The sequence below is a fragment of the Selaginella moellendorffii genome, unplaced genomic scaffold (genome assembly GCF_000143415.4).
Source record: "Selaginella moellendorffii unplaced genomic scaffold, v1.0 SELMOscaffold_38, whole genome shotgun sequence".
NCBI lineage: Eukaryota > Viridiplantae > Streptophyta > Lycopodiopsida > Selaginellales > Selaginellaceae > Selaginella > Selaginella moellendorffii.
This window is the reverse complement of record NW_003314299.1, coordinates 149,271-162,229: the sequence shown is the minus strand read 5'-3', so window position 1 is coordinate 162,229 and position 12,959 is coordinate 149,271. Positions and strand designations below refer to the sequence as shown.

The window sequence follows — 12,959 nt, the reverse complement described above, 5'->3', positions numbered from 1 at the left end:
TAGTATGGTAAGAAATTTGTTTTTTTTTTTTGGGGAAGGGTACTTGGGGTGGGTGGTTTGGCAAAAAATTGTGTAAGTGTGTAAAATATGTATAAAAAATATATGTGTTCTTAAATTGTTATAATATATATATGTTACTCACAAAATAATATTTTAAATACAATTTTTTTTTACACATGGGCATGCATTAGTACATGCTACAAAGTCCATATTAGCATTATATATGTGATTTTTGTGTTACATAAATTTTTATATCACATTAAATTTTTAATACGTTAATAAGATTGTGGGCATACTTTTTTTTAATATGCGAGCTAGATATTAAATGTCTTATTGAGGGCTAAACTCACTGTTATTGCTTACTTAAGGTAATTTCTTAGTGAGAGTAATGGAGAGTATTTTGCATATTAAGCCCAAACTTAACAAACCAACATGTTCAAAATTAATAAATTATTATAATGCCAAAAATATGTGCACGTGATTAAAAATATGAAAAATTAATAAAACTAATACCTTACTACAGTTATATTAAGATACACTTACTCACGGAAAAACTATTACATTCAATGCCCCAATCATCCAAAAAAGATTTTATGCTCACCTTTGTGTTATAATGTATCACGCTCACTTTTATGTCAATCAATTGCTACCTAAATTAAAGTGTTGTGCTACAAATAAGCCACAATAAATGAAAAACATTTATAAAAGTAATTAAAACACCATGCTTACATTAGTGTATATTACAAATAAACTATTACATTGTCTTTGTTAAGGGCCATTTGAGTCAGTGATGCAATTTGGCATTTGTTTTCGAAGCCTTTTGCTTCGTGCAAAGCCAAATATGTCAAAATAGATTAATGCCTTCAATGTATGAGAAATGAAAAATAGCCACATGGAAGGAGAAGTGAGTAATACATGTGCAAAAGATAAAAGAGATTATCACAATCCAGAGATCACAAATCTATACTCAATGATACGAAAATGAGATAAAAAAAACCTTTGCTAAATTTACAATAACATCATGTTATTTGAGATAATGTGTTTGAAGTGTTATATCTTATGCATACATGGCATATCCCATGACAAAAATATTATCTATATAATCACATTTTTATTGTAAATTGAAAAGTGATTATATATATAATATTTTTGGATGCAACTCAAAACAAAAAATATAAACACACAATCACATATACATTAGGTTTTTGAGTGAGTTTTAAGAAGAGTGTAAAGTTATATTATTTTACTTTGTGTCACATTGTAGTGTTATATTCTAGATAGAATCGATATTCCAGAAATATTCCAAAATTTAGGGCAGAGTTATGGCGGTCTGTCGAGTGGAGAGCGTTTGTGGGTAAGCAGTGAGCGCTTTCTCTGTTTGCCTTCCTCAAAGCTTTTGGGGCTTTTCAGGCATGCCACAGAGCTGCTGGAGCTCAAACCTTATTCCATGCCTCGGCTTCACATTGTCTTTGTTCCTGGGAATCCAGGCATTGTGGGTTTTTACAAGGATTATCTCGCTGCTCTCTCCAAACACTTTGAAGGTGCAGCTTCCATCACAGGTGAGTGACTGAAACTTCCATCTCCACATTCTGATAAAATTCTCTTGTGGCAGCCATTGGACATATCGCGCATACCGCTCATGTAAAAATCTAACTTTCCTCGCATTCAAGTGTTTGACACAAATTCGTTTCCCAGGACTATGAGAAAGGCAAGAAATTTTCTTTGCAGCAACAGATTGATCACAAGGTGAGACTTGAGTCTCATCTAACACCAGCTCTCAAGTTTTCTCTTGCAGGCTGGGTTTCTGGAAGAGCGATATATAAACTCGGACCTCCCAACAGTCCTGGTAAGCTCCTCAAAAGTTAAAAAGGATGCTTTCATATCACTTGCTGATCCTGTAGAGCTTTCAAGGTCGGCCACTCCATTGGCGCGTACATAATTCTCGAGCTCCTTAAGAGATTCCCAAACAAGGTGTGTGTGCTCCCATCTTTGCAACAAACAACACACTTTTTTAATGCTTTTCTTCGTCCAGCTACAGTGCGTGATCGGCTTGCACCCCTTTCTGAAAACAAATCCGGACTCCCTGAAACAAGCGGTGCTCAAAGCGATTTGCGAGTAAGTGTAAGTCAGTGACATTCTTATAGTTTCTTACGCTCGTTTTTTCTTTTTTTCTTGTCCTTCTTCTTTATGGATACAGGAGCTCATTGATGCGTGCGACAGTGAGCTCACTCGCAGGTTTACTGGGCCACTCTCCAGCGTGGATTTCCAGACGGCTTGTCAAGGCTGTTGTGGGAAGGGCCTGGGGGCCGTGCGCAGTCGACACAACCTGTAAATACCTTCTTCGGGTAAAATTCTTTCTTACACTCTGTGCTCCAGTTTTTAACAAGGACTTCAGAGCTCCATGGTTGCCAACTTCACGTACATGGGGATGACAGAGTTTGCAAAGGTACGCAATTTATTGTCATGGTTTTCAAGGTTTATTGTTTCTCATCATGCAGCTCAAAGAGGAGGTCGATTGGGACTTTCTCAGAGAGAATCACAGGAGAGTCTGCTTCTTGTTTGGGATAGACGATCATTGGGGTCCCTTGAGCTTGCTGGAACAAGTGAGTATTCTTCTTTTAGCTTCTTAGAATAAGAGTTTTTTTTATTCATCAGGTCCATGAACGCGTCCCAGGCTTAAAAACCGCGGTGGTGCAAAGCGAGGACATCACACACGACTTTTGCTGCACAAAGCCTGGCTCGGAATGGGTTGCTCGTTTCACCGCCGAGAGAATTAAAGAGGTTTTCGGCGATGATAGCATACAAAAGTAACGAGCTTTTCTCGTTTCTCATTCCTCAGGCACCTCTGCGTAATAATTTATCCCGATGAACTATCGAGGGTGGTGTATGCACACAAGCATGCAAAGCTGCATCGATCTCGTTATTGCAACTAAGGCCTAAAGGATGAATAAAGAATCTCGCTTCCACACTCTTTTCTTCACTCCCTTCTCGTGACTTTGGCTTGGACGCCATCGGCAATGTAGAGCACTGCCATCATTCTATAGTCGAGGCTCTGGCCTTCTACCAGGCTGAAGTTAAACAGCTTGAGCAGCATCACGGTGGTCATCTTCATTTGAAGATATGCCGAGTCCTTTCCCAGGCACATTCGTGGCCCGGCCTGGAAACAAAAGAGTTCAAGATGATAATCGAGAACAATCAACAAAGTTCTCGAAGAGAAGTTTACCTGGAAAGTTGTGAATTTGTATGGAGATTGCGGTTGATAGACACCACTCGAGTTGAGCCACCTCTCTGGCTTGAACTCGGTAGCGTCGGGTCCCCATATGTGTTCCAATCTTCCCATGCTGTATGGAACGTAGCTCACGAACTGGCCTGCTCGGACTTTCGTTCCATCCGGGAGCGTGTCATCCTCGATAACTTGCTTGGTGTCCTGCAAAGAGAAAATTTGGCGTGAGTGACATCTCGAGGAGTTTGTGTTCTTACGAGAGGGACTGCTGGATAGAGCCGGAGAGCTTCCGTGAGAGCGGCATGCAAATACTGCATCTTGTTGAGCGTCTGGTAGTCCAGCAGCTCCGCAAGATCCAGGATCTCCTGCTCCAGTCCATAGTCGAAGCTGCTGCTCCTGTCGGAAATCTTGGGAATTTTCTGCTGCTTGCTTCCTAGAACCTGGGAGACTTCGGCGACGATTTTGTCCGCCACCTCCGGGTGCTTGCAAAGCTCGGAGAAGAACCACGAGAGCGTCAGCGCGGTGGTGTCTCGCCCCGCCACCATGAAGTTCATCACAACGTCCCTCAGCATCTTGTCGGTGTAGGCCTCTTCGCCTTCCAGCACCATGAATCGCGATAGCAAGTCCGCTCGAGCCTGAGAAAACAAGGATCAATGCAATTCACACTCGAATTGAACTGGACGATTGTAACGTTCTATACCTCCGAGGATAGTCTCTTCATCTCCTCTCGCCTCCGGTTGATAACTTGGTAGAGAAAACTGTCCACCACTTTGAGGCACTGCGCGAGCCGGGCCTCCGATCCAATGCTCGCGGCCCTCTTGATCTTCCAGAAAACGTCCACATATCTCCGGATGATGAGCCGCATTGCCTCGTCGAACGCGGCCGCGAATGGAACAAACGGCAGATCCGGCGACAGGCACCCAACGCCAACTCCAAACCCGACCGTGCATATCGAGTCCAGTGTCAGCCTCATGAACAGATCCTGGTCGAGAGCGCATAATTCGCATCCAGACAAGGAGTTAGAGGTGAATTCACCACTAGAGAGTTATGATCTTCTACCTGGAGGTCGACTTGCTTCCCGGAGCGCGAGGCCGAGTCCAGCACCTTGACCAGCCGCAGCGCCTTGTCCCTGAAAGTGTGGATGCTGTAATCGCGCAGCTTGGACGACGCAAACTCGGCCGTGGCAACCTTGCGCTGGTGGATCCACCTCTCGCCGTCGACGGTGAAAATGCCTTGACCCATGAGATCCTCAAACCTCCCACAAAGCTTGTCACCCTGTAAACATGGGTTGTTTCCTCATGAACAAAAGAAAGAAACTACGAAAGCAAACTGGGAGCTGGGATCTGGGATCAACCTTGGGGAAATTGTTGAAGTTGGTCTTGAGGATGTACTCGACGTTGGCCGGGTTCGCGGTGAAGGTGTTGTTGATGGTGGCCATGGGGACGGAGAAGGTGAGCGTCTTGTTGAAGTAGCCGAGTAGCCAGTCGTGGAGCTTGTCGAAGTTGCGGGCTTGCTCCACGATGCAGCCCAGCAGCGGCCACGTCTTGGGCCCGGCCAGATGCCGCTGTCTCAGCCTGTGGAGAAACACCCACCAGGCCAGCAGCAGGGCGATGCTAATCATCCAGCTCGCCGATCCGGAGCCGTGGGCGATGACCATCAACAGCGAGGAGGAGGAAGGGGATGGAGAAGCATCGATGCCACTCACTTGGATGAAGTTCTTGTCTCCGACACCGCTGCTGCTGCTACTGCTACCGCTGCTGCTGGAGTTTATCTCCATCGCACTCCAATACCGGATGATCAATCCAAAACTCCTGCTCGATGATCGTGGGCGATGATCCAAGGATGACGACTGTGTCCACCACTGCATGGACAGGCCCCGGGAGCAAAAACGAGGTAAAAGAGAAGCTGCTACTTCTATCTCACTTGTCTTCGCGCGGAGTGCGTCTACTTCTCTTTAGTCGGCGGCTATGGAGGAAGCGGAGGGAGAGAATATGCCAGGGATCACGCAGGATGGATGCACTGCGTTTAATGAATGCCGAGAGGAGGTGAAAGACGTGCAGGGTTTTATAAAGGGTTCAAGCTTCGCGGTGTACGAACGCGGTCTGGTCTTGTACGGCCCGTGATATAATCAATGCATGACGACCACAAAGCTAAACACTGTGAATCTTTTTCTCCATTTTCTGCTCTTCTCTTCCAGGTTTTTGCTCTTTATTTTCATGCAAATGCTCCATCTTGGGATGAATTTAGTAAAAAAAAAAACGTAAAAAAGAGATGAAAAACTAAAGGAAAAGGGTCGATACCTCTCGCTTTCAACAATGAAATCACGAGTATAAATGCCACCACCCAACCCCTTGCTCATGAATTCCCAGAAGCCGTCCCATTTTTCCCATGTGGAATTTAAAGATAAAGGGGAAAAATGGACTCATTCCTTTTGCCTCCAAACATTCTTATTTGAATAGTTATCTACATTTATAAAAAAAAAACGTATTTTTAAAAAATTTTCTTCAGGTCAATATGTAGCATGGTGTTTGCCGAGTGAGAGCATTTAAAGCCGTCTTGCCAGGTCCAGCTCTCGTCGTCGTCGTCTTACACTTTTTTGTATGCTTTTCCTGTGGTGCGCCTGGTCTTTGTGCACTGCTAATCTCGTTCGTTTGCAGCTCTGAGCACATTCAAGTTCTGTGCGGCAGTACGAATTCCGTGTCCATATCAATTTCTCCATCAAAACCATATGTCAATCAGATCAAACTTCTCACAAGTATCTTAGAATGTGTGACATATCATTGCTTTCGTTCTCTTGTTTTTTTTTTCTTCGTTTTACGTAGTTTGTACATCCGGTGAAGTGCTATTCTTGTCTGGAGATCTCCTTGGAGGAGGTGATCGTTTTCTTGGAGCGAGCGAGAGTGGAGTGAAAATAGCGAGCAAGCTATCAGCCATAGAACCAGAAGACGGCTGTGAACGGAACTCTCCACAACTGGCCTCTGGAAAGCTTGCCTCTGGGACTCTTCTTGTTGGGGAGACCACCTCGAGTTGACAGCATTTGCACGGCCTTTGCGTTCTTTAGGAGCGAGCTACGTGGTCATGAAAGGAAAAGAACTTGTGAAACTTCTCACGACGATTACTCTTATGGAAACTAACATCGAAACGAAGTAAAGTCTAAAAACACACCAGAAAAACCATAACAACGACCTCAAACTAGGTCTGAACAAAGAACTCGGAGAAATCCAAAACCATGAACAAAAGTCTTCAAGCAACAAACTAGAAGAAATCCAAAGCCATGAACAAAAGTCTTCAAGCAACAAACTAGAAGAAATTCAAAACCATGAACAAAAGTCTTCAAGCAACAAACTAGAAGAAATCCAAAGCCATGAACAAAAGTCTTCAAGCAACAAACTAGAAGAAATTCAAAGCCATGAACAAAAGTCTTCAAGCAACAAACTAGAAGAAATCCAAAGCCATGAACAAAAGTCTTCAAGCAACAAACTAGAAGAAATTCAAAGCCATGAACAAAAGTCTTCAAGCAACAAACTAGAAGAAATCCAAAGCCATGAACAAAAGTCTTCAAGCAACAAACTAGAAGAAATCCAAAGCCATGAACAAAAGTGACAAGCAAAAGAAGAGATCGAAGAAGAAGAGCTTACTTGGATCCCGTGTGAGCAGTGATTGTGGTCGTCAACCACGGAAGGCTGCTGTTCGAGACGCTAACCGGAGGCATGGTAACTCTCCCCACGACTTGGACGCCATTTGGATTGGAGAGATCCCAAAAGTGCGTTCCATACGACTCACCCGCGCCTCTAGCTTTGATGTAGTAGCTCCCCAGCTTCTTGCCGCCGGGAACGTCGTAGAGCTTCGCAAACGCGTACCTTTGCTCCCAGCTCTCACCGTTGAACAAGTAGAGGACCTCCCCTTCGCCAAACAAGCTCTGGACCGGCTTCACGGACGAGGGCACGACGAGCGAGTATGGGACGCTGGGTGGCACCACGTCTTGCCTCCAGAACTGATACTCGGCGTAGAATGGAACCTTGAGCACTTCGTGAGGACGCTGGCACGAGCTCGTCATTGGCACGCCACCTTGCGGCTTGAGACGCTGGATGTAAGAAACCAGCCCGCTCTGGCCCTCGAAGTGGTGAGAGGTTACTTGCAAGAGAGCCTCGGATAAGCCCCCGGGTATTGGATACGAAAGTATCACCTTTGCTGGAATCAAGAGAAAAGTTAGAACTTTGCTAGAACTTCCAGAACTTCTTTACCAGTAACAGCGCTCACACGAGCTCCAGACTCGATGGCGTCGGCTGGATTGTTAAACAAGGTCCAAGTTCCCTGGTGCTTGGAATTGGAGTTTGAGTTTCTGGAGAAAGAGTAGGCGCCGATTATAGTTTTGGAGTCGACGGTGCTGAGCAGATCGGCCGAGGCTGCCGTTAGCTCCCATTTCTCGCACGAGCACTTGTAGCTATGGTGGCCATTCGAAGTCTTCACTCTCATATGAGGGCTGCCAAGGTTCCAACCAGAACGATAAAAACCAAAACCGAGTTACTCAAGCTCTTGCCTGTTTCCAGCCGGTGGTTTAAGGTACTCGTCCCAGCCATGGCCGTGCTGGATCAAAGAAAGCACCAAAGCCGCCTGGAGAAGACCCAGCAACATCAAACTCCCGCGCTTCATGATCCCCTGGATCTGCATTGCAAGCTCACATTTCGATTCCTCAAATACCAGAGATCGCCCACCAAGATCTTGCGAACTTACCGATCACGAGGGACCCTTAGAAGACGATTGCTAAAAGTCTGAGAGCTTGTAGCGCCAATCCAAAGAACCCACCACCCCTTGCGCGTCACAGCGCCGCTTGTCCAGCAACATTATGGATATCCCCCAGGAGACGTACGGCAAGATCCGTATGAGGACACGCTGCTCGATGTGATTGGCCCTCATGGCTTTGTGTCTACTCATGGAATATATTTTTTTTCTCTCTTTGGATCCAAGCATTGACTCCTTTGCTTTGCATGGAAGGAGGGCTCGATTCCATAGCTTTGAGTGATTCACTCGTTACACTTGGGTGATTAGTGCTGCAAGTTAATCCTGGATCTAGACATATACAAAAGAGTTAAAAAATCGGTGGTAAAGATGATGATACTGATATAAACCTGTCACAGACAAGGATGTTTGTGAGTTTCTCGAGTGGAAGTTCACATCACTCACCTCAAACAAGATATCCAGTTCTTCCATCTAGTACCCAAAACTCCAAAAATTCGACTGATTGATTCGCTCCCCTCGCAAGACTTCACCAGTTGGTGCCTCCGACGCCACCTCGCATCTCTGCAGCAACCAGAATCACGTAGATCCAAAGCCCTTGACCCAAAACCAAGAAGATTTTTCTTTGGTGAAAGGAGTCTAGAAGAACCTTCAAGGAGTACGTTTCCTCCGTGTCCATATAATGTGGCTGTAGAGGCCACTGTCGCTGCTGCTGCTGCTGCTTCTGCTAGCGCTGGATCGCTCGCAGCGCTAACAGTCGCTGATGGCGCCATGGATTTGGCGACGAGGTGATGGGACGCGGTGGAAGTACCACCGAAACTGGACGAGTCTTGTTGCCCAGCTTCAATGCCTCGGTCGTGAAGAACACCCTTGAAGATATGGCCCCCGATCCTCACCGTTGTCTGGTACGCGTACTCGTCTTCGCCGTCCTCGACGCTGGTCAACTTTACGCATCGAAACACCGCCTGCGCGCGCACCTCGGCCGGAAATGCGGCTGCCCAGAAGCCAGTCAACGAAAGTCAAGAAAGTAAGACACCCCGATCAGGCTTGGTCAAGCCCGGTCAAACCCCAAAACTTACCCGAGATTGGCGTGTCCGAGTCGTGCTGCGAGCCGGAGGAGGATGCCGAGGCCGTGGAACCCACGAGCCGAAAGCCGCCACCGCGGGCGCGTTTGGATCGCGGTAGCCCGCTGGATTCGTGATCGTAGGAGGAGGAGTCGATCATCGCGTCGCCGCCGGCGTGCGCGGCGGCGCCTCGATTCCTCCTGTGCGCCGCGGGGACCCAAGTGCTCTTGACGTGGGTCTGGCAGTCGAACGAGCGGCTCTTGCAGCACGTCCGGCATCGCTGGAACTGGCAATCCTTCTTGGCCTGGTTGCCGCATTCCTTGCATGCGCTGGTGGTGTTGGTAATGGTGGCGGCGGTGGAGGTGCTCGCGCCGGAGGTGGCGTTGATGTTAATGGCGGCGGTCGTTTTGTAGATCCTGTATTGGGGAGGAGCGATGATATCGCAGCTTGGCGGCGATGGGTTCCGATGGTGCTCCGAGGAGGCCGCGTCGTTGAAATCGTGCTGGATCGATATCGCTTGATGGTGATGAAGCGGAGGAGGAAGAAGCTGGGCCTCCGGGAGCCGCGAAGACCCGATGAATGGAGTGGCTTGGATTGAGGCCGTGGCTGCGGGCTTGCTGGAAGTCGATGCCTGATCCCATAAGTTCGGAATGTGGTGTTCTTGATACCGATCCGCCGAGAAGTCGACTCTAGCACTCGCCCTCGTCGACCTCTCCAAGGTGCTCCTCGGCCTATCCCGACTCAAGAACACTGCCTCGGCGGGAGGAACCTCCGGGTGATCCAGCCGATGGTGGAACGAAGAAGCAAGGCTGGAAAGATTTGACGACGCTGATCGATAGTATGCTTCCTCCTCCGCCGCCGCCGCCGCGGCTGATGCACGCGATGATCCCTGCGCGAAGGCATCCCTGGTGAAAAACTCCCTTTGCTGGAGCACTGATGAGCGATGGTGATCCGGAAGATCGGCCGACGAGGAACTCAAGACGCCTAGCCCTGCTCCAGCGTTGTCACCCAGATGGAGTGCGTACATTGCCCTGTTCCAATTCCCATTGTCGCTGTTGGTCGCAATCGTGATGTCTCACGAGCAGCTGGAGCCGCCACTCGCGAACAAGCTGTGATTTTGATGGTGGATCCGATAACCCATTGTGGGAGGAGCTGAGGTATTGATATCGATCAAACTCGCGAGCGGCGATCGATCACAAATGGGTCATTGGATCCTGCAAGCCTTGAGGGTGGCTGAATGATACAAGCTAAATCTATCCATGATACGACAGACCTATCAGTGTACTGGATTGCTTGTCCTCCTCGTCCAGACGCTGGTAAATTCTTCCCGGCGGACGGAGAAGAAGCGAGATGTGGAGCCGAGAGAGAACTAGGTAATAAAAGCTTGATCAAAGACAAAATCTATCTATGCTACACTCCTGCCAGTGGCAGAAGATTTGCGTGTGATGGGAATTCCCAGAAAGAAGATGGCAGGTCGCCAACGAAAACAACATCATCTTTTTCTCCTCCCTCCTTTTCTCCAACTGGTTTTCTGAGAGTATCCTCGAGATCTTTCTTGTTCTCTGGATTTGAGATTCTTCCTCTCCCGTGGCTCCAATTCCGACCGGAGCTCGGGAAAGAAGAGAAATCCTCCCTGGTTTGAAATGGAGGAGGCGAGGAAAAAGATTTCATGAATGGAGGGCGCGAGCGCCTCTCATCGTTGGGGGTGTTATAATTATTATGGCATTCAATGCGTGAAACGTCAGAGGAGGAGCAGTGAGCGCTGTTAGATCGCGCGTTGACGTGTGCCGCCGGCGTATCTGGCAGTGAAGTGACCCAGAATCGCCCGTACTCTGAGAAGGAAAGAACCATGGTCAATTATAGTCAACGGCCAACGGTCAGTAAGTCAACCCTATTCAACGGCCATTCAACAAAAAATCTTTTTATTTATTTTATATGGTAATATGGTCACAAGATGTTAGCATACCGATATATAATGCGTCCACCATTTGGTTATTATGGACCAGTCACACAAACCATCTCAAATTGTCAATTCTTGCAGTCGAAGAAATCAAGGCTCAGGTATCCAAGGCTGTAGTTTTCACTGCTTGTGGTGGTGTTGTTGTTAGAGTTGTTGTTGTTGTTGTTGTTATTGCTGCTGCTGCTGCCGGGGACAAACACAGACCGACCACCACCACCAACAAAGATGCTGTTTGGATTCCAGCAGCTCTCCACAGAAGAAGGAACACCATCAACAGTTCCCATTATCTGGGACTTGGAATCCATCATGCCTGATGAGTATGGAATCTGCTGCATGTTGCTGTAGATTGAAGCTGGCGAGAGCTCCGCTGCCGATAAGGAGCTGCTGCTGCTGCTGCTGGGCAAGATGATCGGAGGCGGCTGCAGCGGCTGTGGCGGAACCATCATCATCAGTGGCTTGTGCCCGACGAAGAGAGAGATGTGGCCCAGGAGCTTGTCCTTCCGAGAGAAGGTCGTCCCGCAAGAGCACTGCCACTTCTCCCTCCCGCAATGCTTCTCGTGCGTCTTGAGGTCGGCAAGCACCGCAAATCGCTTCACGCGGCATCTGGTGCAAGTCAGGAGCTTGGGGCAGTGCGATCTTCGGTAGTGGTTCTTGACGCACAGAACCGTCTTGAGTGGCACAAACTTCTTGTGCTGCCTGTTGCGCTTGCATCCCAGATACGGGCAGGAGTAGCGCTTGGGTAGAAACTTTGGGCTGGAGACTTTCCTCTTGCCATCGCTGCGGTGTTCTTCGTCACCTTTGGGCCTGGCAAGGGCCGCCGGTGTCTTGTACTCGTCGCCGTGGCCTCTCATGTGCATGCGGAGGTTGGCATCGCGCTTGAATCCCTTGCCACAAATCTCGCAGAAGTGTGTGTGCTCGGCAAGGATCTCCATGGCGTCGAGCTCGATCAGCTCGTACGAGTCTTGGCTCTCCTGGAGAGATTCGTCTTCGTCTCCATCAACGATTGCAGCCGCCGCCACACCCGCATAGAGGTTCTCCACTGGAGTCATACTCTCCGGCTTTGGAAAAATGCCTTGATAAGGCATTTGCTGCTGCTGGTTATAAGCCTGCTGCTGGAGAATTTGCTGCTGCTGCTGCTGCTGATGGTGATGATGATGGTAGACGAGTTCTTCCGGAGAGATGTTAAAGTAGCGATCGCTGGAGGGATTCGCAGCAAAGGAAGCACTTTGATGTTGTTCCTGCTGCTGCTGCTGCTCCAAGAACATACCTCTGGCCGTCACCAGGAGCTGATCCACGAGCTTCCCAATTTGCTGCTGCTGAGCGCCGCTGCTCGACTGGCCGCGCGCGCTGTTGTTGCTGCCCAGCATATTGACAACCATTTGGAGGTAGCCGATCTTTTGAGCCAGGCCGGACGGGAACTTACTGCCGCCACTGTTGCTCGCGCCGGAGGGACTGCTGGGCGGAGTGAGCAGTCCCTTGACATCCTCATCCTCGGCCGCAGCAGCACAGGCTCCAGCTCCACTGCTGCTCGAGGACCACGGCTGGAAATTCGCCGCCAGCAGGCTTTGCTGGTGCTCGGCGCTGAGGAAATCGAGGTTGAAGCTCTGGAAAGTGGTGGAGTTTACCTCTCCCTCGACTTGCCCGGCTAGAAGCTCTCCGTCTCGCTGCTCCATGAGCTCCCTTGAGCAGAGAAGAAAGATCCTCACTTCCACTTCCTCCTCCTCCTCTTCTCCTTCTTTCAATTCTTCACCTCTTGCTAAAGATTCCCCTTATCATGGATGGACTGGTACGCTCTCATAGTACAGGGAACTAAATGGAAACTTTCTTGTTTGCTAGTAACACCAACTAGCTAGCCACTGAGTGGTGTACTTCGCTGGATCTTAGAGCTTGTCATGGAATTAACCTCTCTATATATGAGAGGGACGTTGACAAACAAATTTTATGGGTTAAATCCACCACGAAAAGCCACGCGATC

At 48.4% G+C, this 12,959-nt stretch overlaps 4 protein-coding genes across 5 annotated transcripts; 1 reads left to right on the top strand and 3 right to left on the bottom strand.

Moving 5' to 3' along the window:
- Positions 1 to 1,309: 1,309 nt before the first annotated feature.
- On the top strand, positions 1,310 to 2,968 carry LOC9653864 (lipid droplet-associated hydrolase). Of its 2 annotated transcripts, none has more exons than XM_024683816.1 (11): positions 1,310 to 1,354; positions 1,411 to 1,559; positions 1,613 to 1,641; positions 1,696 to 1,746; positions 1,796 to 1,846; positions 1,912 to 1,971; positions 2,033 to 2,115; positions 2,198 to 2,345; positions 2,396 to 2,446; positions 2,499 to 2,603; positions 2,656 to 2,968. In XM_024683816.1, exons 1-11 carry the CDS (start codon positions 1,323 to 1,325, stop codon positions 2,809 to 2,811), a joined length of 915 nt encoding a protein of 304 aa, XP_024539584.1. In that variant the 5' UTR covers positions 1,310 to 1,322; the 3' UTR covers positions 2,812 to 2,968. The 2 variants fall into 2 exon arrangements, with proteins under 2 accessions (XP_024539584.1, XP_024539585.1); XM_024683817.1 differs by having other exon boundaries at positions 2,675 to 2,790.
- Positions 2,803 to 5,486, bottom strand: LOC9653863 (cytochrome P450 704B1). Its single transcript, XM_002978599.2, has 6 exons — positions 4,578 to 5,486; positions 4,283 to 4,498; positions 3,924 to 4,205; positions 3,481 to 3,858; positions 3,224 to 3,427; positions 2,803 to 3,157 (listed from the first exon to the last, which is right to left on the bottom strand). The coding sequence occupies exons 1-6, from the start codon at positions 5,088 to 5,090 to the stop codon at positions 2,978 to 2,980; spliced, it is 1,773 nt and encodes a 590-aa protein (XP_002978645.2). The 5' UTR covers positions 5,091 to 5,486; the 3' UTR covers positions 2,803 to 2,977.
- Positions 5,487 to 5,930: 444 nt separating this feature from the next.
- On the bottom strand, positions 5,931 to 8,140 carry LOC9653862. The gene is made up of 5 exons (XM_024683615.1): positions 8,094 to 8,140; positions 7,764 to 7,952; positions 7,468 to 7,706; positions 6,862 to 7,414; positions 5,931 to 6,291 (listed from the first exon to the last, which is right to left on the bottom strand). Exons 1-5 carry the CDS (start codon positions 8,138 to 8,140, stop codon positions 6,150 to 6,152), a joined length of 1,170 nt encoding a protein of 389 aa, XP_024539383.1. The 3' UTR covers positions 5,931 to 6,149.
- Positions 8,141 to 10,987: 2,847 nt separating this feature from the next.
- Positions 10,988 to 12,894, bottom strand: LOC112349387 (protein SENSITIVE TO PROTON RHIZOTOXICITY 2-like). The gene has a single exon (XM_024683728.1). The coding sequence runs from the start codon at positions 12,655 to 12,657 to the stop codon at positions 11,053 to 11,055; it is 1,605 nt and encodes a 534-aa protein (XP_024539496.1). The 5' UTR covers positions 12,658 to 12,894; the 3' UTR covers positions 10,988 to 11,052.
- Positions 12,895 to 12,959: the final 65 nt, after the last annotated feature.